At 39.8% G+C, this 24,000-nt stretch overlaps 1 protein-coding gene and 1 long non-coding RNA gene across 7 annotated transcripts in view; one reads left to right on the forward strand and one right to left on the reverse strand.

The window, feature by feature from the left end:
- LOC121901304 (BEN domain-containing protein 5-like) overlaps nt 1-11,585 on the forward strand; it is a 34,401-nt gene extending 22,816 nt beyond the window's left edge. Inside the window, exons 1-6 of one of the 6 annotated variants that reach the window (XR_006097239.1) lie at nt 6,354-6,671; nt 6,763-6,849; nt 6,956-7,022; nt 7,100-7,181; nt 11,110-11,320; nt 11,451-11,585. Coding sequence is in view for 1 of the 6 variants with exons in the window: in XM_042418009.1 (XP_042273943.1) it covers nt 9,271-9,303; nt 11,110-11,320; nt 11,451-11,461 (255 nt within the window). In the remaining 5 variants the exon portion in view is untranslated. The other 5 variants (XR_006097237.1, XR_006097238.1, XR_006097240.1 and 2 more) reach the window with 5 other exon arrangements.
- Nucleotides 1,037-20,007, reverse strand: LOC121901305. Its single transcript, XR_006097242.1, has 4 exons — nt 19,788-20,007; nt 19,635-19,700; nt 2,150-2,373; nt 1,037-1,378 (listed from the first exon to the last, which is right to left on the reverse strand). It is a non-coding gene; the product is annotated as an uncharacterized LOC121901305 (long non-coding RNA).
- Between the last annotated feature and the right edge of the window lie 3,993 nt (nt 20,008-24,000).

Consider the following 24,000-nt stretch of genomic DNA (forward strand, 5'->3'; position numbering starts at 1 on the left):
AAACAACTTTCTTAAAGTTTACCCAGGAAGTTGGTCTGAATTTTTGTAAGAAACAGATTGGGTAATAATTTTACAGTTTGCCCTTTTCTCTTGCATTTTTTCCTCCAAATAAATTTGGCTCACCTCGGGGTTTCTTTAATGGCATGTTCTTAAATCTTAGCTGCTACCTTGGTAGGTAGTGCAATGTTATAATAACTGATAGAAGATGTCCAAACCTGCTAAAATATGGTGTCATAAACCAATATTATGCTGTAGGAATAATTAGCAATGCTGCACTGTAAAACATACTCCAATACAAGTTAAAGTCACAGTTAAATCACATAAGATGTACTTTATCACAAGTAGTAGTTATGTGTTATATTAGAATATATATATTTTATTATTGTACTTAGTGTTAGCACCGCACGTCCAGAGACAGCACAATGGTAAGGATGACTACTATTGTAATGCCTTATCTCTATAAATAACACTCCCAGATTTAAAATTAATTTCTCGATCTTTTTTAGAGTGTTACACTTAATGAATTCCATGGTACCAAGATAATTTGATTGTTCTGTGATGTCTGCACACTTAACAGATGAACAGAAATGATAGGACATAATCTGTCTTAAAAACTCAAATGTATAATATTTAAAGCCCTATCTATGTTTTCCAATTCTGACTGTGTTTTTTTTTTTCCTCTAAACACATATTAACAGAAAGCAGTTCCTCTATCACAAGAGCACATCTTTGACAGTATAAACAGTCTTGCAGAGGGCACATGGTGTTTCAGGCTCTCAGTGAGTGACTCAGGAAGTTTGCTGGTGTGCAGCAGCAAGAGAAAGAAACATGAGAAAAGCCCTTTTGGAGCATCCAAGATTGGACCTTTCTCTGGGATTTAATTAGATACTTCGGCAAGAGTGCAGATACCTGATGAAGACTAATTCAAATATTCAACACTGGCTTCCCTTTCAGCTTTCTCTCAGTCATTAAAAAAGAAAGTCACTTGTGCTAACAAGTAAGAATATAAAATGTACACTTCTTCAAATGTCTTAAAGCATACCTCCAGATATTTTTATTTTATTTCAATCAGGAGAAACAAGTGAATAAAGCAAAAAGAATTGTTTATTATATAGATGACATTGATGATTAAGAGTGGTCAAACGTTTTCGGCACTTAAACTCTACAGGGAGATTTTGAATCGAGGGACATCAGTCCTGAGCAGCAGCAAGATAAATCCCCCCATGGAGTCCAGACACTGGTGGTGGTGATGGTGGCTAATGTCTTCTGTTGAGACTGATAAGGCTGATGAGGTTGATGAGGTGATGCACTGATAATCTGCGAAGACTGGGCAGTGATGGAGGGGTGGTGGGGCACGCAACATGGCACCATGAAAGCACTAAGGCAGAGAGGGAGAAAACATATTTAAAAGACAGCTGCAATTTGATAGGCTGACAATGAAGGTGTGTCACAGTGCTATTGGTTAGATGTGGCCAGCTGATGTGAACAGCTGATGTCTTAATTGATGCCCAGAGGAATGACAGCAAGGAAATTATGAGTGAGCATACGTGAGGGATAGGAACGACAGATGGTTTAAGATATAAATCTACAGGCCTACAAGATAGTCTTACTGACTGAACTTTCACTAAGCTCCATATTGTTAGTTTTTCCTGTCACGGTGACTGATTTTGTTCAAACTTACAAAATAAATCTCCAACATCTCCACACCTAGGGGTTGTTCACACTAATTAAAATAGTGTGTACTTCTTGTGTAATTCAGGTATATTCACAAGTTTCAGGCGCTGGGTAATGGTACATCTTATTAGGAATGCTGGAGTTGCTCCCTGCCAAGTGGAGTTACAGTATGTGAAGCCCTACAGTGAAGCAAGTGATGAAAAATTGAACGCAAAAAATAATCACAATAGCAAAAACAATTGGGGAGGAAGACCCCCACTGATGATAGAATTATTATTTAATAGTAACGGCAACAAATGTTTTCTTTGAATCTAACGCTGTGCATAACAATTAGCCTGGCTGCACGGAAAAGGAGGCAGCAGAGGATGACAGAGTGACTCCAGAGGGAGGTAGAAATAAAGTAATCCGAGAGGAGAGGAGAGGAGTAAATTCAGAAAACAGAAGAAAGACAAAAAGAGCCATTGGGCGTCCTCACCATGTTTATTGATGAGCAGGGCCAGGTACTCTCTGTAGAACGTGTTGATGTAGAGCAGCAGAGCAGGACTCTGAAGCTCTTGAAGCTCAGGGAGATGTTTTCTCCTCTCATCATCATATCAGAGTAGATGGACGAAGGCAAGGCACTGCTGTTCCGGCTCAGTTCATCGGGCTCCTTGAGGATGCAGGCGATGGACGTTGTCGACTTAAAGCTGGCTGAAATCTCTGAAAGTTAGGAAGTTATTGGGGTGTGTCAGTGGTGGAGCTGACTAATCAACCATGTCTGTTATAAATTAAGTTTACATACTAATTTGTTTAGCCAATTATGCTGCCTAGATTATGCTCACAGATAACATATTTTCCATGAGGGAACTTTGTGTACTGCACACAACTCATGGGGAGAAGGTTGGGGTTGATGGGTGAAGTACAAAGCGCAGCACTTTGATATGTGAGTCCCAAATCTGGTTGTGTCCAAGCAACAAAAGCACTTTGGTTAAGGTTGGGGAAGATCATGGTTTTAGTTAAAGTTGACACTGCCAGCTTCATGCTTCAAGTCACTGTTGACTTTTTCCAATAATTAACAGATGCCACAATCTTGAGTTCCCAAACAGAACCATAAACATTTTTATCATGATTTAGTTGTGCCAAGCGAATATTGTAGTGAAACAAATATTATGAAATCACGATCCAGACTCTTTACGTCTGTGGTTCCCCAATGGCGGAATAAACTACCCAGCTCCACACGGTCTGCTGACTCCCTTGGTGCATTCAAGAAATGCCTGAAAATTCAATGCTTCTGTGAACACCTCAACACTTGAGCCTTTTAAATCGTTACAGTACTTTCTTGTTGACTATGGTATTTCTTATGCATTTGTATACCTCCATCCTTCTCATTGCACTTGTACCTGGTCAGCTATTTGAGAATTACTACCACGGCTCTTTTGAGTCACTACTTGATTGTTTTGCCTCACTTTTGAGTAACTTTGGATAAAAGTGTTTGCCAAATGGCATAATGTAAATGTTAATTAATTACATTGCCAGTGAGTCTTTTTATAAATCGGCAAATATGTTCATTAAAATATTTCCTCGTTTTGTTAACAAAAAACATGTTTCTTTAAAAATGTATTTACTTTTGCAACTTCTACAACATACACATGGTTGGACTAGTGAACCAGCTTTTGTTGTTAATATTTGGCTTCCTCTTTGCTTTCCCACATCCCTCTCTATTGAATCTGCGTTGTCTTGTGAAACTATCTGAGATAAAGATACTCGAGATAAGCTTAATTTGGTAGGCTTACTTAAATATAAGTCCCTTGTTTGTTTGGAAATATGACTAAATGTATAAACACAAAAACTAGGGGAATTCCTTTCATCGGTATTTCCTTAATTCTGTGTAAACTCAGTGTGACAAACTCCAGTAAACTTTCAACACAAGTTGATGTGAAGGTTCTTTTTTGTTTTCCTTTATACCATATATCCATGATCAAAAATACTTTTTGTTGAATGACCTCTACTGTTACTATGTGGATTTCACAGTTGAAATTGTTGCAATTTAATAACAGAGCACAATATATTTCTACAGCACTGACTGAATTTGACATTATGTTGACTTTTACTACTGTGTCCAACAAGCCCTTGATGCATCACATGTTAGGCACAATGGCATGGAGGGCTAGAAGAGTCCTTTAAGATAATCATGATGCTTGACCTTCAGGATATAATAGGTTCACTCAAATGACCCACTCAAAGCCAGTATTTTGAGGCCAAGCTGTGCAGTGAATGAGACAGACAGTCAGGATCAGTCTAACGTCTACTGACTGAAGGATCCTCTTCACCCTGCTGTAAAAAACAACTTAAACCAGCTTAAGATGGTTGCTGGTTTTAGCTGGTTTGAAGCTGGTTATGCTGGTTAACCGTGTTGGTCAAGCTGGTGAAAGGCACGTGCAGCTGGTTGGCCATCCTTATTGAACTGGTCACTCAGCTGGGCCACAGGTCAGGCTAGTCAGGCAGCTTGGAAAGGTTAGTGTCAAGCAGAAGTAGATGGTTGGCCAGCTGAGAAAAGCTGGGTGAACCTAAGTCAATGTGGTGTAACAGATAGGCCAACTTCGTCAAGCTTGTGTCCGGCAGGTGAAGCTGGATACAGTCAAACTTAAAAATTCAATATTAAACTTACAAATATCTCTGTGTAGACAACTGCATAAATCAGCCTGAGATTTTGAATATATGTACAGTATTTACCAAAATTTATACACTTACATTTGATTCTTCATTTACTATGTATCACTGGTCAAGATTCAAAATTTGCACTTGCATTGAAGCAATGCTTGTTTCTAAGATTAACGTAAACAACCCAAACACGACCTGTGTTAGAGCTTTCCCTTGCCTTCTTGGGGCCCAACACAAATTTCAGAGAAGCACTCTCTTTGAACTTCATCATGCGTGTGACCCCCCCTGAAGCAGTAAAGATCTTACACGACCCTTTGGATGCATCATAACCTGACATGCTACATCTCTCCTACATTAGTTGTATCAAACTGTTCTATCTCACATATTACTTTAATATACCACCTAAATCAAGAGTATTAAAGCTGATTTTCAGGGGAATGTTTATCTCTCCAGCTGCATTTATAACACATAATCATCACATCAAAGAGAAGATAATATACCTGCTTTCTCCTATGATTTTAATGACACTAAGATGCTCCCCAGTTGCTGCTGCTGAGAGACGGCTGTTTCTGTGGACAGAAATGCTGAACGCAGGTCGAAGCCAGTGTGGATTGGATGGATAAAACGCTCTCCTCTTCTTTTGTCAAATAAGGAGGAGAAGGACAAGATCTGATGATCTCAAACCTGCATTCAGCGTCTCTGTCCACAGAAGCAGCCATCTGTCAGCAGCAACTCCTGGGGAGCTGAGAGGACAGCAGCCAGGCAAACTGCCTTCATCAGGCTGACTGACAGCAGAAATTTACTGAACCAAAATAGTTTTCATGTTGGCTCCATAGGAAGAAATCAACATTGTTTGCATTTATAAATACATGATGATGATGCATAGGATGATACATGATACATGAATCAATTTATTGATTCATTGGCTTTACTTCCCTGCCCACCATAGTGAGCGAGCCTACCTGTCTGCCTGCAGTGAAACAGGTGAGTTCACTGACAGACAGGAATGATCTTGATCAATCAATGTAGATACAGTAAACAATTTCAAAACACATACAGCAGGATATTTGCGTCTCGCGTCAACACCCCATGTGGGCCTTCACAATAAACAGCTGTCTGAGCAGATTATGCTTCATGATTGGTTGATGCCTTTATTTGATAGGGGAAAGCTCAAAAAAATCGACCTTGTTCTGAAAAAAAACTAATCGCTTTTTTGCCACCTAATATTCGTGTTGTGTGAACATACTCATGATGAAAACAAGTTTTAAAAAATATAATGACATGCAAATTAATCGCACAAAATAAACATCCCCAGTGTGTAAAGGTCTTCAGACATACAGAAACAAGGCGCCCATCTAAACCTGCTCATACTTTTTCCTCTAGCAGCACAACTATGTTGTTAGCTAGAAGCTAACAGCCGCTTGTACTGTGACTGTGTTATTTCTCCCCTGTTGTGGCCATTAAAACAGCGAAGATGGCACCAGTCGCCTTCCTCCAGCTCACCACTGTCCTTTTAAAATCAGCAGGTTGAGCTCAAGCCAAATGCAAACAAACATTGTCATGGACGCAACAATTATTCAATTAATTGATTAACTGCTAACCATTAAATTAATCACCAACTATATTGATAATCAATTAATCATTTTAGTCATTTTTAAGAAAGAAATGTCCAAATTCTCTAATTCCAGCTTCTCAAATGGAAATATTTTTCGGTTGCTTTAGTCCGCTATGACAGTAAACTGAATATCTTTGGGATGTGGATTGTTGGTCGGGGCAAAACAAGAAATTTGAAGACATTATCTTGGGCTTTTGGCATTTTTCACCATTTTCTGACATTTTATGGACCACACAATCAATTGATCAATTGAGAAAATAATCAACAGATTAACGATATGATGAAAATAATTATTTGCTGCCACCCTACTCCAGATGACTAAAAGCAGACCGTTAAATTCAAGTTTAATATTCATATTCATTCATAATAATGTTCTCAAAACCCAGGGACAATGCAGCGAACAGGGGGAAAATCTTTGCAGACTCTGCATCTTAATGCGCCTTAAGTGAAATTTTCTGTAAGCTTATAGCATGCTAAAACACTGTTTAAATAACATTTACTTGTTTGCATATGTGGCAGATTAGGTTTTCCTCCTGTCTTCCTGCCCACTGAGTTGTAACAAAGCTGGATTCAATGAATCAGCTGTGCACTGATCACTGCATAGCACCATTCAGTGCCATATCTAGGCAGGTGACCGCTCCATGGAGACCTGCCTCTTCCTGGAGCTCACTTTCCTGGCGCGTTCAGTTTGGCGCACTGGCATGTTTGCTGTGTTTCCTCGCAATCTGGTCTCCCAGCAATTGTAAGGTGTGCATTTTTACAGTTTACTTGTGCTGCACGTTCATAGCGTGTGCCATTGGCATTATATCTGCTTCTGCTCCTTTATTTCACAGCATGGTCCACTCATTTCCTGGCCGCAGACCCAGAGTAATATTGCCTCTCTTTGAGCCCTTGCTTAACGCAGCTTCGTGTTGGTTGAGGTAGGCTGGCTCAATCTTAACTCGCTAACTTTTGGCAGCTTTAATCTGGCCTCCAGCTAAATGTAACTCTTTTTTTCGGTCTCTGGTCTCTGGTCTGCTGTGATAGTGATTGATCTGCAGCTTTGCAGCTCTTTCCCTCCCGCTGCAGGGAAGCTACACCTTCGCTGTTTTTGGTATGTATACATGAGTTTGCATTACTTTTAATTCAGGTGTAGTTCTCAGCAACTTTAATGTTTCATACACTTTGCAGGTAATTTTGAAGCCAGACTGCACACTACAGTGGGTGGCCCCTTCCAAAGTCCCGGCCCCCTCTCCCTGAGCAAGTGCTGCAAGTACTTTTTACATCTTTACATCACTACATCAGCTGTATAGCTACATTTCTGCAGCAATTGTGTTGTTTCTGTGTTTTAACATCTCTGCATATCAACAACTCTATGGTATATGGACTGCGTTTACTTTAATTTATTTATTTATTTTGTGTTTTGTTTTTTCACTGCAACTAGTTCGGCTCCGCAGCTCTGTCCATGCTTAGTTCAGCCAGGAGTGAACTGAAGCTGTCCATTTAGGACACTAGGAATGCTACTGGGTTCACTGTAATAATATAGCAGTATGTGTTTTAGGGTTTTTTTCTGTTCTTTTTTTTTTGCTTGTATTTGTAGATTTTTGTTGTGTGCAGAATTTCCTTGGGGTGAAATTCTCCGAGGTGGTGTAGTTGACACTCTTAGCTACATAGCATTTACTTGTTTGCATAGGTAAGTCTCACACAAACACTTTCTCAGCATATTCTCTGACAAGACACTTGTGGAATAATCTCTGTACTGCAATCAGCTGCATTTGTGATCTATCACCTTGTCTGATGCAGGCAATGTGTGGCTCAGACACCCCTTGTGGGAAGTGTGTAAAATGAGATGAAAAGCAAGGCAAGTTCATTTTTTACATCTACATCATGAGAGAGAATCTGATGCAACTCTCCCCCAGATCCATCAGCCAGTCTGACACACCAGTCATTGCATCTCTTTGCTCGAATGTAATCACAGCCAAAAGTCTGGTGCTCTGCCTGTGTGAGATGTTTGACTTGTCCGCCATCCAGAACTGTGGTACTGTGGCATGTTTTTCTAATTTTTAACCTTTGTCAGTCATTTGACTACAAAAAACCAAAAACAAGGAAGGATAAAGCTAGTGATTTCTATATTTTTAAATAAATCTTATGTGCAGAGCCAAAACCAACAATGAATTGATCCAACTTACAAGTATTGTGTGTGTATCCAAAGCCTGATATATGTTATTCCTCTGTGCTGTAGACGTCCATTGTTTTCTAAAAATTATTAACACATCAGTGAGACACACCACTGCACTGGGTGGCATGTTCCTTCACCCAGAAGGCAATGGCTTTTTTTTTTTCAGAAAGAGTTTCAAAGACAAACAACGCTGATAAAATTTGAACTGTCAGGAAAGCAGTACATCAGATGCCACTGTGCATGCGCAGGAACTATGTTCCGTTTAGAGCTAAGCTAACTTGTTGTGCTAAATATCACAACCTCTTGACTTTATGCTACACGATAAATTGTAAATAACTTAACCACAAAGTCAAGAGGTTGATATGTGGCACAATAAGCCAGCAAAGTTTTGTAACAGAACCACCTTCTTGAAAAAGAATGAGTGCAACGATGTGGCTCATGGTTAGTTTTACTCTGCACATAAGATTTGTTGACAGTAAGATCCTTTTAAGGGATAAACCATCCCTTCCCTTTAAAATCTGTAAATACTGTAGCAGGTCAGTTAAAAAAAAACCACGTCATTACGTAACTGTATACGCCTCCAGTTTCCTAGCAACACTAATGCCAACTTCAAGCACAACAACAATGGAGGACTACATCGCAGCTTTACAGGTGTTGCTCCTGGCTTTGCAAGCCTACTTCAGCATGTAAACATGACTTGTCCAATGCATTTGTGCTGCTCATGGTGACTGCTATGGACAACGATTACGATCAAGAAGAACGGTAACTACTTAACATGTTATGATTCTTTATTAACACTGAACCATTAAATACAAATAGTATATATACTATTTGTATGTAATGGTCTAAATTGTGCAAAATCAACTGTATGTTTATTTTTTACACAAAAGAAAAGGTCATATTTCTGAAATTGCCTTCTATTAAGTCTGATACATCTATGCTACTCAGTGTTTGGTATTATTTATTTTAAGTCAGCACTCTGGCCAGAGCCGCTCAAGTACATTCACAGAGTTGTTCCAAAGCCACTCCTGTGCTGTCTTGGCTGTGTGCTTAGGGTCATGTCTTGTTGGAAGGTGAACCTTCGGCCCAGTCTGAGGTCCTGAGTGCTCTGGACCAGGTTTTCATTAAGGATATCTCCGGTCCCTGCCACTGAAAAACACCCCCACAGCATGATGCTGCCACCATGATGCTTCACCATTGGGATGGTAATGGGCAGGTGATGAGCGGTGCCTAGTTTCCTCCAGACATGACATTTAGAATGATATGGCTTAGGATTGAGGTCAAACAGTTCAATCTTGGTTTCATCAGACCAGAGAATCTTGTTTCTCACAGTCTGAGAGTCCTTTAGGTGCTTTTTTGCAAAGTCCAAGCAGGATTTCCTGTGTCTTTCACTGAGACCACTCTGGCCACTCTGCCATAAACCCCAGATCAGTGGAGTGTTACAGTGATGGTTGTCCTTCTGGAAGTTTCTCCCATCTCCACACAGGATCTCTGGAACTCAGCCAGAATAATCATCGGGTTCTTGGTCACCTCTCTTACAAAGGCCCTTCTCCCCTGATTGCTCAGTTTGACTAGGCAGCCAGCTCTAGGAAGAGACCTGGTTGTTCCAAACTTCTTCCATTTAAGAGTTATGGAGGCTACTGTGCTCTTGGGAACCTTCAATGCAGCAGATTTCTTTTTGTAGCCTTCCCCAGATCTGTGCTGAATTGGAGAACTGTAAATGTAACTGGAAGGGGAGGCGGCCTCTTACAGAAATGCTAACTTAACATTGCAACAAAATCTTGAACTGCTGAAACGTCTTTTCTCAAAGTGAGTACATTTGTTTTCAATTGCAAACAAATTGCTTAAAGCATAATGGTAGTTTTTGGCCAATTCAGCTTTTCTGTTTATTTTTTATTAGAATCCTCATCAGCTACTACAATAAAAGACACAAACAGACACAGTCTGTCGTATACTGAAATTTGTACCTGTACACAATCAGCCCATCACAATAGGCCCACATATAACCTATTAAGGTGCAGTCACATTGAAATTCACTTTCTATTCATTTCAGTGAGGAAGGGGAGCAATATTCACTTGTAGACTGTCTCTCCATTTTTCATCCATTTACCTTTTTTTTTTTTTTATTCTGGTGGGTAATAAGTGTTACAGTCTCACAGGGCTGCTGTCATTGCTACAGACCTTTTAGTCTTGTTAATGATAGATATCCAATGTTATATTAATTAATAGTATTGTTGAACTTTTTCTTCTACCCCTTCTTTGTGTTGTATATTCATTTTCTTTGGAGAAAGAATCAGTGACCTCTCGACTCTGTGAACCAACCATTGCACCTCTGACACCACCAGCAATCAACAATACATACATAGTACATATTTTTTCCACAGGTTCTTGAGTCATTTGTTTTTGACTGCTCACTCTGAAATTAGTGTCCAAATCAGTAGTGTGCATGTGAGCACTTGTGTGTCAGTCCTTAGGCATTGTATAAAAACTCTCTCCACAAAATTAGTGACCATTTTGTCAAGTTACTGAACTAACAGACAAACATAAGGTCACACAGACAGAGGCAATAATATAACCTTGGACTGACTGATGCAATTAGTAAATAAGTTGCAGTGATGTAATGGCAAATATGTAAATAAACATGTAGTTTGTGTTAAGCAATTTGACCACAATGAGACAGAGAGACTCCAAAACACTAGCAACATTAGTTTTATATAATCTAGGCTTAAAAATTGCTTATGGCTAACATTTTAGTAATACACACCAAGAGGACACAGAACTGTATTATCATTAGTTTGGAGTAACCTTTCTGTTCACTTAACAATTGTAACTCCATTATTAGCTGTATTTAAGCTCTCAATTCACCTAGCAGCATTTTGAAAAATGTTTCACTACATAAAGCCCTCAATGTACAAACATTTCTTCATTTCAAGCTTTGGTTGCTGATTAATTTGTTGTGTTCAAAGGTATTTAGCTGAGATTAATCCCTCAGAAATAAGCTGCAAAGTATTACTTTTTTCAGATCCACATTGAAAAAGACATCTGGCTGCGCGAGGAGGTGTGTAGAGGAATCCACTCCACAACAAAGGACTCACTCTTTGTAGAAGAGTTGGCTGTCGCCATCTGGGGTACAGGAGAGTTGAGGGGAAGAAGAGTGTTTGGGAAGGAATACCCAACAAAAAATACCAAAGCAAAGCCTCCCTTAACACCATACAAGCTTGGAACCCTCAAAGGTATGCTGCACATCTCCCTACACAAAACATTCAAGGCAGACAGGTGATGCAGGTGTAATTTTTTTGCACAAATTAAAGTATTCATAAAACAAGGAAAATTGTTACTCTGTTTTTTCACTCTCTTTTCAAGTGCTTCAATGATGGTTGAAGGGACACAACATGGCGAAGACAAAGGGAGCTGGTGGGATACTTAACTCACCCTTCGTGTCAAATTAAGGCTAATGTCAATTAAGTGTGTAATAAATTAATTTTCTACTTCAAATCATTTGATATGTGTGAAGTATTCTTTACAGACAATAAATTGTATACATTCTGGTACCTTTTTGGTAAGGTATGTGCTCTGATCTAAAATGATAGATGTCATATTTTTTAAAATGCTTGTCATATACACATTTTTTACCTTACCAATGTCTACACTCTCCTACTTACAGACCACTAATAATTACTTCTCATTAACAGTGTACTTTTATTTCCTGATGTTTCTTATATTTAACAGTACAGGAAGGTGTCCTTGCAGGTTTCAAAAGAAGTCTTGCCTCCGCATTATGCGTTTTGTTCTCCCGCTGGCCCCACCCTTGCATTCCCACTCAGCCTATAGACTTTAAAATCATTTTTTTAGGCTTGTCCTTAAGTTTTACAAATATAAAAAATATTTTAAAAATAGAAAAAAACTGAAATCTTTGGAGCAAAGTTACACTGATGTTGACATTATTTACATTCTTCACTATTCATCCCTAAACCAGCTGATTTTTACTTTGTTAGTCTGGAAGCTGATTTATCAAACACATTGTCACACAACTAATATTGAAAATAAAAAATGGCTGCATTCACCAACATATAGGCCTATGTGTGAACCAACATGATGAAAAAATAAAACCATCAGTAGAAAGTTCTGGCATAAGATGAACAAACAAATCCAAAGTGCTGATTCCTTTGCAGGTTTGATACGAAAAGGGTCTGTACCATTGACTGTATATAAATATGGACAATATGTCTCCACTTCCTACAGCTATGCAAAAGTGAAGCCAAAATATCTCCTTTTTGGGAGCTGCCTTCCATATAGAATCAGCAATCTGTACCATTGACTATATATAAATATGGACGTCACGACAGCTCCCCAACTTACTCTACTGTGCAGACTCTGGCTCCAAATGACGCCACACAAGCAAGATGGCAGCTCTAGAAAGGATATATTTTGGCTTCAACTTTTGCACAGAGGTAGGAATTGGAGACACGTCGTCCCTATTTATATACAGTCAATAGTCTGTACTGGTAGGTACTGCCCCAGGAAGTAGCCAAACACTCGCACTATAAAGTCTAACACTAATAAAGCCCTTGCTTTCTTCTGCATACTTTGTTTTATATGTCACCAGAGAAGCTGCCAGTGGTAAAACAGAAGCATTACAACCATAAACTGTATTAAAAGCTTACTTGAGTGCTGTGTGACGTTTAGCTGCTTTAAGCAGTGCAGGTGGTTACTGACTGACACATTTGTCCGTCAGGTATTACCATAGCTGTATGCACTCACCTTGCTGCTGTGCTAAGACCCATATACTAGACTCGACTTGACTGCTGCTAGTACTGATAAAAGCTCTCGGACATACTTGCTGCCCTCGACATGTCCTGTAAATACCAATCTGCTGCTCATGCTAAAGAATACCGAGAGGAAGCCCAGGGGCTCGCCAGATTTGTTCATGTACCAGTCAGACAGTGTTCACCTCTAGCCTCTTAGCTTGTTAGCCTGTAGACAGGAGACCATGGATGTATAAGAGAACTGGATACAGCGTTGGAGGCAGGGCCCCATTCATTCCTATGAAAGTTGCTCAGTGGTGCATGAAGCCAAATAAGTTCAACTTCTTCCACATTGCTTCCCCATCTGTGGGGCCCAAAGAGCAAGTACATCAGTGACTTTTGTCGCCTTAGCCGGCTACTTCCAGTTTAAAATGAATGAGGTTAGAATAATTCAATCATGTGGCTCTTCTAGACTTTTGAAATATGATTGGACCAAACGGATCGAATTCTGATAGTGAGACGAGTCACTTCATGGGGATTGTGACGCTCAAAAAAGTTATCTGCTGACTTACAGACGTCTCTTTGACAATGTAAGTCTATAGGAAAAAGTCTTTTTGGGCCCAATGGCATCACGTGACTTGTAATTACACAGTTTGGCTGCTATGTCCAATTGACTTCACAGCCTGGCACTGTTCCTGGGGGCTTGCAGTACACTCAGTGCTTGTTAGCCTGTTAGCTTATTAGCCTGGAGACATTAGACTCAATGTTTGTTAGCTTGTTAGCCTATAGACAGTTGACTCAGTGCTTGTTAGCCTGTTAGCTTGTTAGCCTGTGGATACTTTGCTGCTTGCGGACTTTGGAGAAACACTCTGCTGCAGTTTGGTTGATACAATAGTAAGACTACTTATGTGTCTGTTAATAATTGTTTTGTGTTTTGATTGAAATGTCTGTAGTTTCTTATTCTGTCATGATACAAATATGAGTACAGGCATAAATATGAACTGGTTAGCTAGCCTCATTAACAAGACTGAATGGCCTTTAAGTGACAAAACTAAACAATGACAGTAAACTGAGGTAAAATAGGATCAAAGGAAGCTGTCAGCTGGAAGAGGTGGCTCAGAATACTGAGTTTGCAGAATTAATGCTAAAAGCTTTATTTTCTAAGCTGTCTTGTACGTTGGAGAAATAAACATGCAGAACAGGTTTTAGGTGCAACCCTCAAGTATTTGCAGGTATATTTCAGGTAAACTGAGACCAGGCTATTTTAACAGTCAGCTCAGGTTTGATGGAGTGCAGTGAATTTGAAATTAGTTTGTTGTGAGTAAAGAGCTTAATGCCTTTAAAAACCCAGCACAAGGATATATGGCCTAGCCATCTATCATGGGCGTGTGTGTGTCTGCATGCGTGCATTTGCTTATGTGTGTTTGTGACTGAGAGAAACTATATGTGTATGTGTGTTAGAGAGACAGCGAGATAGAGAGAGTTCATGAAAATGTGTTAACCTACAGTATGAGTGCATGCACACTCACACACACACGGGGGCGCACACACGAGCATGCACACACACATACGCACACAAATTCTTTCACCAGACCAATACATCATTGCACTCACAGACCAAATGAGGCAATCGCTCAAAATTATTTGCATATAAACTAATGAAATATTACTGGGTGAAACTCAGTTGAATGTTAATTACAAAGGTAATGCACTATTTGCTGATTAATGGATCGTCTCACTTTTGGGCAAAGTGATGGTACGAGCAACTGGATGATCAGTGTGGGGACAAAAAAAAGGTGATTCGAGTGAATGGAGGTAAGCAGGTGTATGGAAAATTCATTCTTTGTGGGATCGTAGAAATCTATACAGGAGGGGAGAGTGAGGAGAGAAGAGGAGAGGAGAAGAGAAGAGAGGGGGAGATCAATTGTTGGGAGGCAAACAGTTGTGTTAAGTTGAGTAGACATGGTCACACGCCACAAATTCTTGTTTTACTGGAGTGGGTGAAATGAAAATGCATTATTCATTTATAGATCATTAATTATGAATCCACCAAAAGTAGGATGGGAGGCCGAGGTGTGAAGTGTGCAAGTCAAAGCATTTTTGCTGAGGATACACGTTACATATTTCATCTCGCTGTTTGACCTCAGAGTTTGTAACAAGCTCCTTGTGATTCCAAAGAGTTGAGACAGTCAGAACAAAGAAGATAATAACTGCAGAACTGCATTCACTTTTCAAACATGTACTACATTCATCTCTAAACAGTGAATCCACTGTCATTGGAATAACCTTTTTTGAAATGGTCTTGAGGAATAACAACATTGTGTTTTTGTGGAATTACACTCATGTTGGTCTTAATATGTAATGTAATTTTTCAACCTCTTGCTGCACGGTTTGTGACTCGGTAAAGATAAACTGCTGGAGCAATTACTTTCCTCATGTATGAATCTGTCACTCACACACACACATACACAAACTGATACTGTTATACTTGTGAGGACATTGTCCTGTGTTGACTTAGGCTAATGCCTTAGAAGTTTGTACTAAACTTATGATTCTAACCCTAAACCTAAAATTAAGACGTAACCTTAAAGTAAATGGTGTATCCTTAGATGATAACATGATGAATACTTAATGCATGCACATAAACAGGTTTTTTCCCACTGTGCTAAAACTCCTAAAATTATTTTAACTTGCAGTAAAAAAAGTCGAAGAGTCGAAATGAATATAAACAATACAAGTAATGAGCCCATTGTCATTCTACCCCTTTCAAAGAAAAGAAGAACACTTGCATACAAATTCAGAATTTAATTAAACTACCACTCAACTAAACAACATTTAAAAGAGCAGTCACACAACAGGTAGAAGTTGTCCAGTTACCGAATCAATGGTGACATGTATCAGTCTGAGGGAAAGAGAGAACACAAGAGAAAATCAACTGATGGTCTGCTGTCAGGAAGTCAAAGATAGCTGCTAGTCACTCCATCAGAAAACTAAACTCGCTCACGCAGCTGCTGCCTTGCAGTTAGCATCGCCGAGCCGTAACGCTTCATAACCTTACAAAAGGTGCCTTAGAGTTATACACAAACTTATGCATCTGAAATGAGTAGTTTGTCTCCCTTTTCAGACTAACAGACTATGCATAATGCATGCCCCTGTGGCAGCTGTGCTGGAGTGACTGAGAGATTGATAGATTGATTGATTGATGATGACAGTTATGACTAATTCATTAAAAGCTGAAGCTGGTCGTGCATGTCACTCATTTGGGTTGAAGGAGCCCACTGGCCATATTCCGCCAGGGTGTGGTGTATGTGTGTAGTCGAGTGAAACATGGCTTCGACTTAGAATCAGTGAACTTCTGTTTCAAGCTGACCACAACAGCACCACCTTTGACAGCATGTGCTACACACACACACACACACACATGCGCACACACCACAAGCTGCTCCCAGAATCTGTGGTAATTACACGGAAAAAAAAAAAATCAAAACAAGTCACAAATGTATCCACAGTTTCTATGAATATGTAGCCAAGTGTGGTTTTTCTCTGTGGGGCACAGCAAAGCTCTAAACTGTGTTTGCCCAGCAACAAGAAACCACAAGACAATACACAAGCAGCACTAATGTGCTCAACCAAAGAGAACCAGTGCATCTCTATTGTATATATGCAAAAAGTAACTAAGACTTTATTTGAGCATGATAGTATGCGTATATCTGCATAAGAATTATTATACTCTATAGGGGAGCAGTGTGTATAAAGTGGAACTACACAGCTGTGTTGTAAGCAAATATTGCATCAGACTTTGCAACAACAAATCAGAGTCGCTATCATGTTTTATTCTTATCTGCACTTCCCACCAATAAATTCGTAGCAACACAATGTAAAGAGGAGCGTGAAATACTGTTGAATAATGTTCAATTCCATAATTCATGTGTCAACAGGATCCTTTGGAGCTGAACAGATCAGAGGATTTTGTGAGCAAATTATGCAATAAAAGCAAAGACAGGGAGTGACAGGGGAAATTCTAAAAGGAAAGGCGAAAAAACTAACAAGTAAAGAGGAAAAAAATCAAACAAAGTAAAGACATTAATGATAGAAAGAGATGACATGAATATTTTTTTGTCATTATATATGGTTACTCAGCGAGGAAACTTTGAACTCCTAGCCAGTTTGCAAATTAGATGTGTGTGACCAACAGCCAGCTACGTCTTTGACATTCTCTCTGTGTGGTGCTAAACAGTCACACGCACACACAATCATCAGTGCATGTGCATTTATACTCACAGGCACTTACGCAAACTCTGTTCGTGTCTGCAGTCTGCTAACTAGCTCAACTGTTTGCCAATAAATCAAAGTGTGTCTTTGTCAGCTGGATGGTTAGACACTAAACACACACCCGTGAAAAAAAACAAAAAAAAAAAAACAGTTGGCAGCTTCACACACAATTAGGGAGCCTGCAGCAGGATCCCTTTGGGTTAAAAGCATGAACTGGCCCGCGTATGGTGCCATTTGGAATTCTCTTTAAACACAAAACATCTGCATGAAAGTGGGAGCTTGTTTACTTGGATATGTATGTTGTGCACACACTCTTGTGCATTTACATGTAAAGGTTTCTTTTGTCTTCAAAGGTGAAAATGCAACAGGGCTGAGCATACCTAGAGGGAGCAAAAGAGCTGCAGTATACCAACCCTTCAAGCCCGCTCTGCATGCTTTATGTGTCCGACGGTAACAATATGTATGCATTTCCACATTCAAAGGGACCAGTGAATATTTGAATAAATTGCAAACTGACAGACTATGCTTTAGAGAATCAGAATGAATAATGTGCAAAGGATTTCCTTCTTGATAAGTTTGGCCTGTTCTATACTATGTTTGTGTAAAATGAGGAGATAGAGAAGAAACTAAAGTACTGAGGAGGGAAAAAAAATAAAAGAGAACATGATTAATAGTTAATTTAATCCAAGAAGAGGAAGTTAACATAATAAACATGTTAACAGTGCCTTCCTCTGTGTTTAACTGGCGCCTCAAATTTCTACAAAAGCTTAAATATTAGGAGAAATATAAGTGGGTCTTCTCTATGTTTGCCAAGTTGAATATGCAGTGATGCATTAGTATCACAGAGAGCTTGTCTGCTTGATATCAGTGAAACCTTGCCTCCAGCTAGACAGAGAGTGAGCAGAATCAAACCATCCGATCTGCTGAACCTCTCCAGGTGAGCTGAGCTCTAGAAACCTGGCTCACTGTTGTCTGAGTCACCGGCTGCTGCGTTAGCACACAGCTGAATCTATCCGATATAAAACTACCGCCTGCTGCTTCAAAGACCTTTAAAACATTCCCCTCCGCCTCTCCATCTCCACCTATCTCTCTGCCACTTTGTATCTGCAACAGTAAGCTGAAAGCTCTCCCACCGTCTTGTCAAACGAAGAGAATGGGCTTTGTGATGTTATCTGGCTGAACGTACCATATTCTGAACAGATGTAACACACAAAGGACGGAACATATAGAACAAGTTTTTCTTACTTAGACAGGGGTGAAATTGGACAAATTTCGAGGCATTAGTATGCATGAGTGCATCTGTACGTGCACACATTCCCATGCATACATATTGTGTCTCATTTTACAGATGATGATTAGGAACAATGACATTTAGTTTTGGTAAATGCCAGAGCCTAATGGGCAGAGTTAAGGACAGTTAATGATGTCTGGTGTGTAGCTCTGCTGACTTAGTGTGAAGACATTAGAGAGACAGAGAGAGCTGTTTTCTCTAAGTCACAGTGCCGGTTTAGGTGAAATGGAAAGGAAGGGTCCCAGCACTTAAAAGGCTCTAATGCTTGCCACCCACTGTTTCTTTCTCCTCACTCTTGCCTCTGTTCCCCTCCGATTCCTGTGAGTTTACTATTTGTGACCCCCTTTTTAAAAAGCTGACTCCCTACCATCAACCTTACTCAGTCTCCCATTTCCTCCTGTTCGGACTCACCTCCCCCCGTCCAATCATTTCCTCCCCCAGTCTTACTCCGGCATAAATCACCTGTCCACGATAGTTTTAATGGCTTTTTAATGAGCCTAATGTTTTCTGTTTTAATGAACTTCTTACGTCAGCCTTAATCATTTTAGGGGGGATGAAAAATGATTGAGAAATGGCCTACATTAATTTAATTTACTGTTCAATCTGCACAGCCCTCTTTACAGCCCTGGGAAGGCCAGGGTAAGTAGGAATGAGAGGATGGAGGGAAGAAGGGAAGGATGGATGGAGGACGGTCCGATCACAGCGTGGGATAAAATAAGAGAACATTTTAAAGGAATAAGCAGGGAAATGGGTGCAAAAAACAAAGAATTAGAGCCCATAATGTATGGTGTACAGAGTTGGCGCTAGACCTTTGGGGGCCCCTCTGACTCATGCGTTCTCACTACATATGGCACAGAAGCAACCTCTCTTGTTTTTAAGTAAGAACTACAGAATACTTATAAACAAATATGAACATTAAATAAATGATTAAATGAAACTGGATAAATGAAATAAGTATATACATTTTTAAAACAGATTGTGTAAAAAAAAAATACAAGTCAAATTAAAATTAAATATCACACAAAAATAATAAATAGAACATCAAATGTCTCTGCTTTTAAAACGTGACTTTAGATAAGATGTTGGAGGATGGCTCCATAATGTTGCTCTAGAATCAGTCTTTAAAAACAGCTATTACACACTCCCCACATGACAGATTTGATTTATGAGAGATGAACAGGGAACTACATGTGGGAAATGTAGCTGTCTCTATAGGTGTAACTAAAACACATAGCTTACCAACACTGTCAGCTTCTTGGGTGATATGACCACCTTCTGCACCAGGAGTTGAGGTGGTTGATGGACCTGCAATGAAATAAAGAAATTAAATTAAACACTGACTTAATTTTTAAAATGCTGAATGCTGTCATTTTACACCTCCTTTATACTCACCGACAGTAGGAGTTTACTGGCACCTGTCACCCTTCTCCAATAATATACTTTAATAGTGCTCCAGGAAAGGGAATGGGAAGTTATTAATGACAGCCCTTTAATGTTGAGGCCAAACTTGACCTATTTATGCCTAAATTTGTATTGTTCTGTTAAATATTTTATAACACCAGATGTGAACATCACAGCTCCATAGTTAATCTTAGATAGATAATGGCTAAAATTGAAGAAGATCCTTAACTTATAATAAATATTATATTAGGGGGCAGTAAACACACACATATCTTGGAAAAAAATAGAAAATAATGTTTCACACCACATCTTATGTTTATAATAATAATAATAATAATAATAATAATAATAATAATAACAGATGGTAAATGGGCTTCATTATATAGTAACTTTCTAGTTTTCCGACCACTTAGAGCACTTGACCCTACACGTCAACATTCACCCATTCACACACACATTCGAACACTGATGGCAGATGCTGCCGTGGCAGGTGCCAACCTGCTCATCAGGACACTCAAACACCGATGGCACAGCCTTTGGGTACAATTTGGGGTTCAGTATCTTGCCCAAGGGCACTTCGACATGCGGATTGGAGGAGCCAGGGATCGAACCACCGATCTTCCGATTAGTGTTGAACCTACTCTACCTCCTGAGCCACAGCTGCCTCCTGATAATAATAATAATAATAATAATAATAATAATAATAGCTTAGCAGATCTCCAGAGACAGACCTCCAGAGACCGACCATCAGCTCCTCACATGTAAGCTGGAGCTCAGCTACAAACAGCGATGGAAGCCCTGCCTGCTCTGCCAGCCAGAGCGATACGGGAATACAAGCACACTGTGCGTCTCTCGCTCCACTGCGGCCCACCAGGTCACAGTGACACAAGAGAGGCACAGTGCACTTGTATTCCCGTGTCGCTCTGGCTGGCATGGCTACAGAGTTCTGGAGGCCGTGCGTCCCCAGTCACAAAAGCAAACAGAAATCCAAAACTACCCAACGGATTTCACTCGAATAACTTTTCAGCTATTCAAAAGCCTTTCGTTCATGCATCGGCAACTTATAAGTATGTAATTAATGCGTATAATTATTATTACACTCCTTGTTATGAACCCAGATATACAACATAGCGCGACTAAGGCTAATGTAAGAGGCTAATACTCTCCTGTGGTTTAGTGCAGATTATCTCAAGATACAGGCATTGACAAATGGAGCCTATGGGCTTACCTTTATCTTCTTGCCTCTTCTCTTCTTCGAAACCTCTTCTTTTTTCATGTCCAGACAAATATTTTCTTTTTTTGTCAAACATCGTAAGAGTCTCTGAGTGACCCTGTGACAAGTGACGATGCACACACTGTCACTGACACACTACACATCAGCTGATTTGCCATAATAAACAACTCAATTAATAACCACTATGCTTATTACAATGCTTAATATAGAGAGCTGTATACAGAGAGGCTCTGGTAGTGTAAAGAGGTAGAGAAGAGGGATGATACAAGAAGAGCACAGGAATGGACTGGATGGTTTACAAGCTGTAATTTATGGGGCCATGCTATATACTTGTTGTTCAGCCTTATCTCCAATTAGGCTGCATTGTTAAGGCCTGCCAATGCTGGTTTCTACCATTCTGTGAGACCTGCAGATTTACGTAGCCATTAACACAGCAGGCCCTGAATAAATGAGTAAAATATTCAGCATCTGTTGCTCTATGTTGGAGTTTTCTATCTAGCTTTTGTTGTCGCTCATTCTAACTTTTTTTTTGCTTGTTTCCTTCTCCATCGGTCTTTCTCCTGAGTGACACTTAGAGTTGTCATTTTGCCAACTTCAAATTAACGGAGCCATAAACCAGCTGGTGATGCCTTATAATCTAGGAGTGGAATACCGTCTCTTCCTGTATGCGGTTTGTACGTCGGTTTACCCAAGGACGCCTTATCTTGTCAGCGCGCTGTGAGAGTCAGCCCTCCATTTCGCTGTGTTGATAGTAAAAGGCTGCGAATATGCCAAGGCTGGCTGCCAAGATTGCTTTGCACTACCTGAGCTAAGTTGTCCTTTACGGTTTGTGTGTGCGAGCGAGCGTATGGCTATTCCATCCTCAAGGCTGGAAGCATTACCATGCACCACTGATTATATGAAAAATCACAGCTGTGGCTGGTTACTATAACTGCTGATGTGTTTAATGATCCATTGCTGGATTTGTGTGAGGGTGCACACAGGTCTTGGTAGAAATAAGAGCGTTAAGTGAAACAAAACACATATATTATTCTATCAAAAACACATCACTGTCACCCGTGACATTTTTACATCTAGCTATGTAGCATAAGGTGTATATATGTGTGTTTGTATGTACATGTGACAGATGTGCCTGTCCCCTGGCAGACGGACACTTTGACCCTGACTCCACCCTAATACTGACTGAAAGATTAGATTCTGAGCAGGGATGCCATCCTGTCCCGCCCATCAAGGTATAGACTGACTGATATGTCTTCCTATCTGCTTAAGATACTCTACATGCAGATCCACTACAGTCTGCTGCCTTCACACCATTTCTGTATTAGTATCCACCTGTCTCAGCTCAGCAGTCTCTGAGCTATTTTTTCAGGCTCTGTTAATGTCTGGCCGTCAATCTTTTCTCCTCTGTCCTTCAATCACTTTCACTTATATTCTGTTTTGTCAGTTCCTTCCCTATAAAACTATTTTTTAAACCTTTTTTTAAACAGCTCAATTCAGAGTAAACCAGCGTATTTTAGCTGCATGCTGTCATTGTCAGAAAATCAACCAATATTTTGAGTTGTCAAGTGGTTTGACAAAGACAATTCCTCGTTAGAAAATCTTGATGAAAAGTTTCTATCTCCACCAGACATGAGGTGTACTTAAACCGTTTGTCTCCTTTTTGTTCTCTCATTTTGTGTTGCTTTCTCAGCATTGTTTGAAATGATGCGGTTCGTGAGCAACTGATACCAATTGTTCACAAACCGCATCATTGAGATCTGAGATTGAATCAGATTTCTTTCAAAGTAGACACAAGATACTCATTAGGATACTTGATATTTTGTGTGTTGTGGTCTGGAACACATTGAGCGAGCTGTTGTGAATAACTGTTTGATAGTTTGAATATGTTGCGAGCTGTATTTTGAAGGGTGTGTTGATTGCAATTGTGTAGACGTGGGTTATGATTTCATGAGTTATTTACTATACGACAGGTGGCCAATGGTAAAGACAGGCACTCAGCACCATCATTTAGCCACCTGAAAATGATGCTGTTTAGACGTCTGAGGGTGTTCACATTAGTACTGAATATAACCAAAGGCGTTACCACACCATTTTAACACCCCTCGAAACACACTTACACATTTCACAGCTGCCTCAAGCTAGATGAAACTGATTTATCCGGGTCATCAGCGAACACATGAGACATGGCCACGGGCAGGGGCGTTGCTAGACTATTAGTACTGCTAGGCCATGAGCACTAGCATCACACCTTTGATTTACTGCTACAAAGAATCATATCACTGTCACAATCCTAAATCACTCTGCAATCAAAGTAAATTCTTTGTTATCACACTTTTAATCTTTGCAAGCTATATGCTCACTAAATAGGCTGAAAATATTAAAGTCCAGAACGCAGAGAATTTCTTTGGCTATATGAATGGAATATATTCACAAATATACTGAAAATGTTCAACCCTGCAAAACCTTTTCATCTTGACCATTTAATTCAAGTCCTAAAATGATATTTCTTCCAAACATTGGCTTATGCATGCTCAGGTCATTCGTGCTTCAGATACACTGCTGGTCAGTCCACCTACCCTGGTTTCCTCATCTTACATAAACGTCAGCTCTTATATAAGCTCAAAAGGTTTGGTAAGAACAGGAAACTAGCTCAGGCTTGCTCAGAAAATTGATAGATTTGTTGCAAGGCTCTTCTTGAAATAAAGTTGTTAAAATGGAAATTATGACCTTTGGATTTGACAGAGAGAAGATTCTAACACCAACTTGCACCTTTTGTTTTTTTATCTTTGTATCAGCAAATTTATACTTTTTATACTGTGTGGGACACATGGAATTGGTAGGTGCATCCTGATTGGCCAGCTACATACATGCAAATTTCAGTGGGCGATTGCGTATGTGTGATTTGAGGAGAGTATTACCCATAAAGTCCAGTAGAGGGCTCTGCCTGTGTTTACAGAACTAGGGTTACAA

Source organism: Thunnus maccoyii, chromosome 8 (assembly GCF_910596095.1).
Source record: "Thunnus maccoyii chromosome 8, fThuMac1.1, whole genome shotgun sequence".
In the NCBI taxonomy this organism is placed as follows: domain Eukaryota; kingdom Metazoa; phylum Chordata; class Actinopteri; order Scombriformes; family Scombridae; genus Thunnus; species Thunnus maccoyii.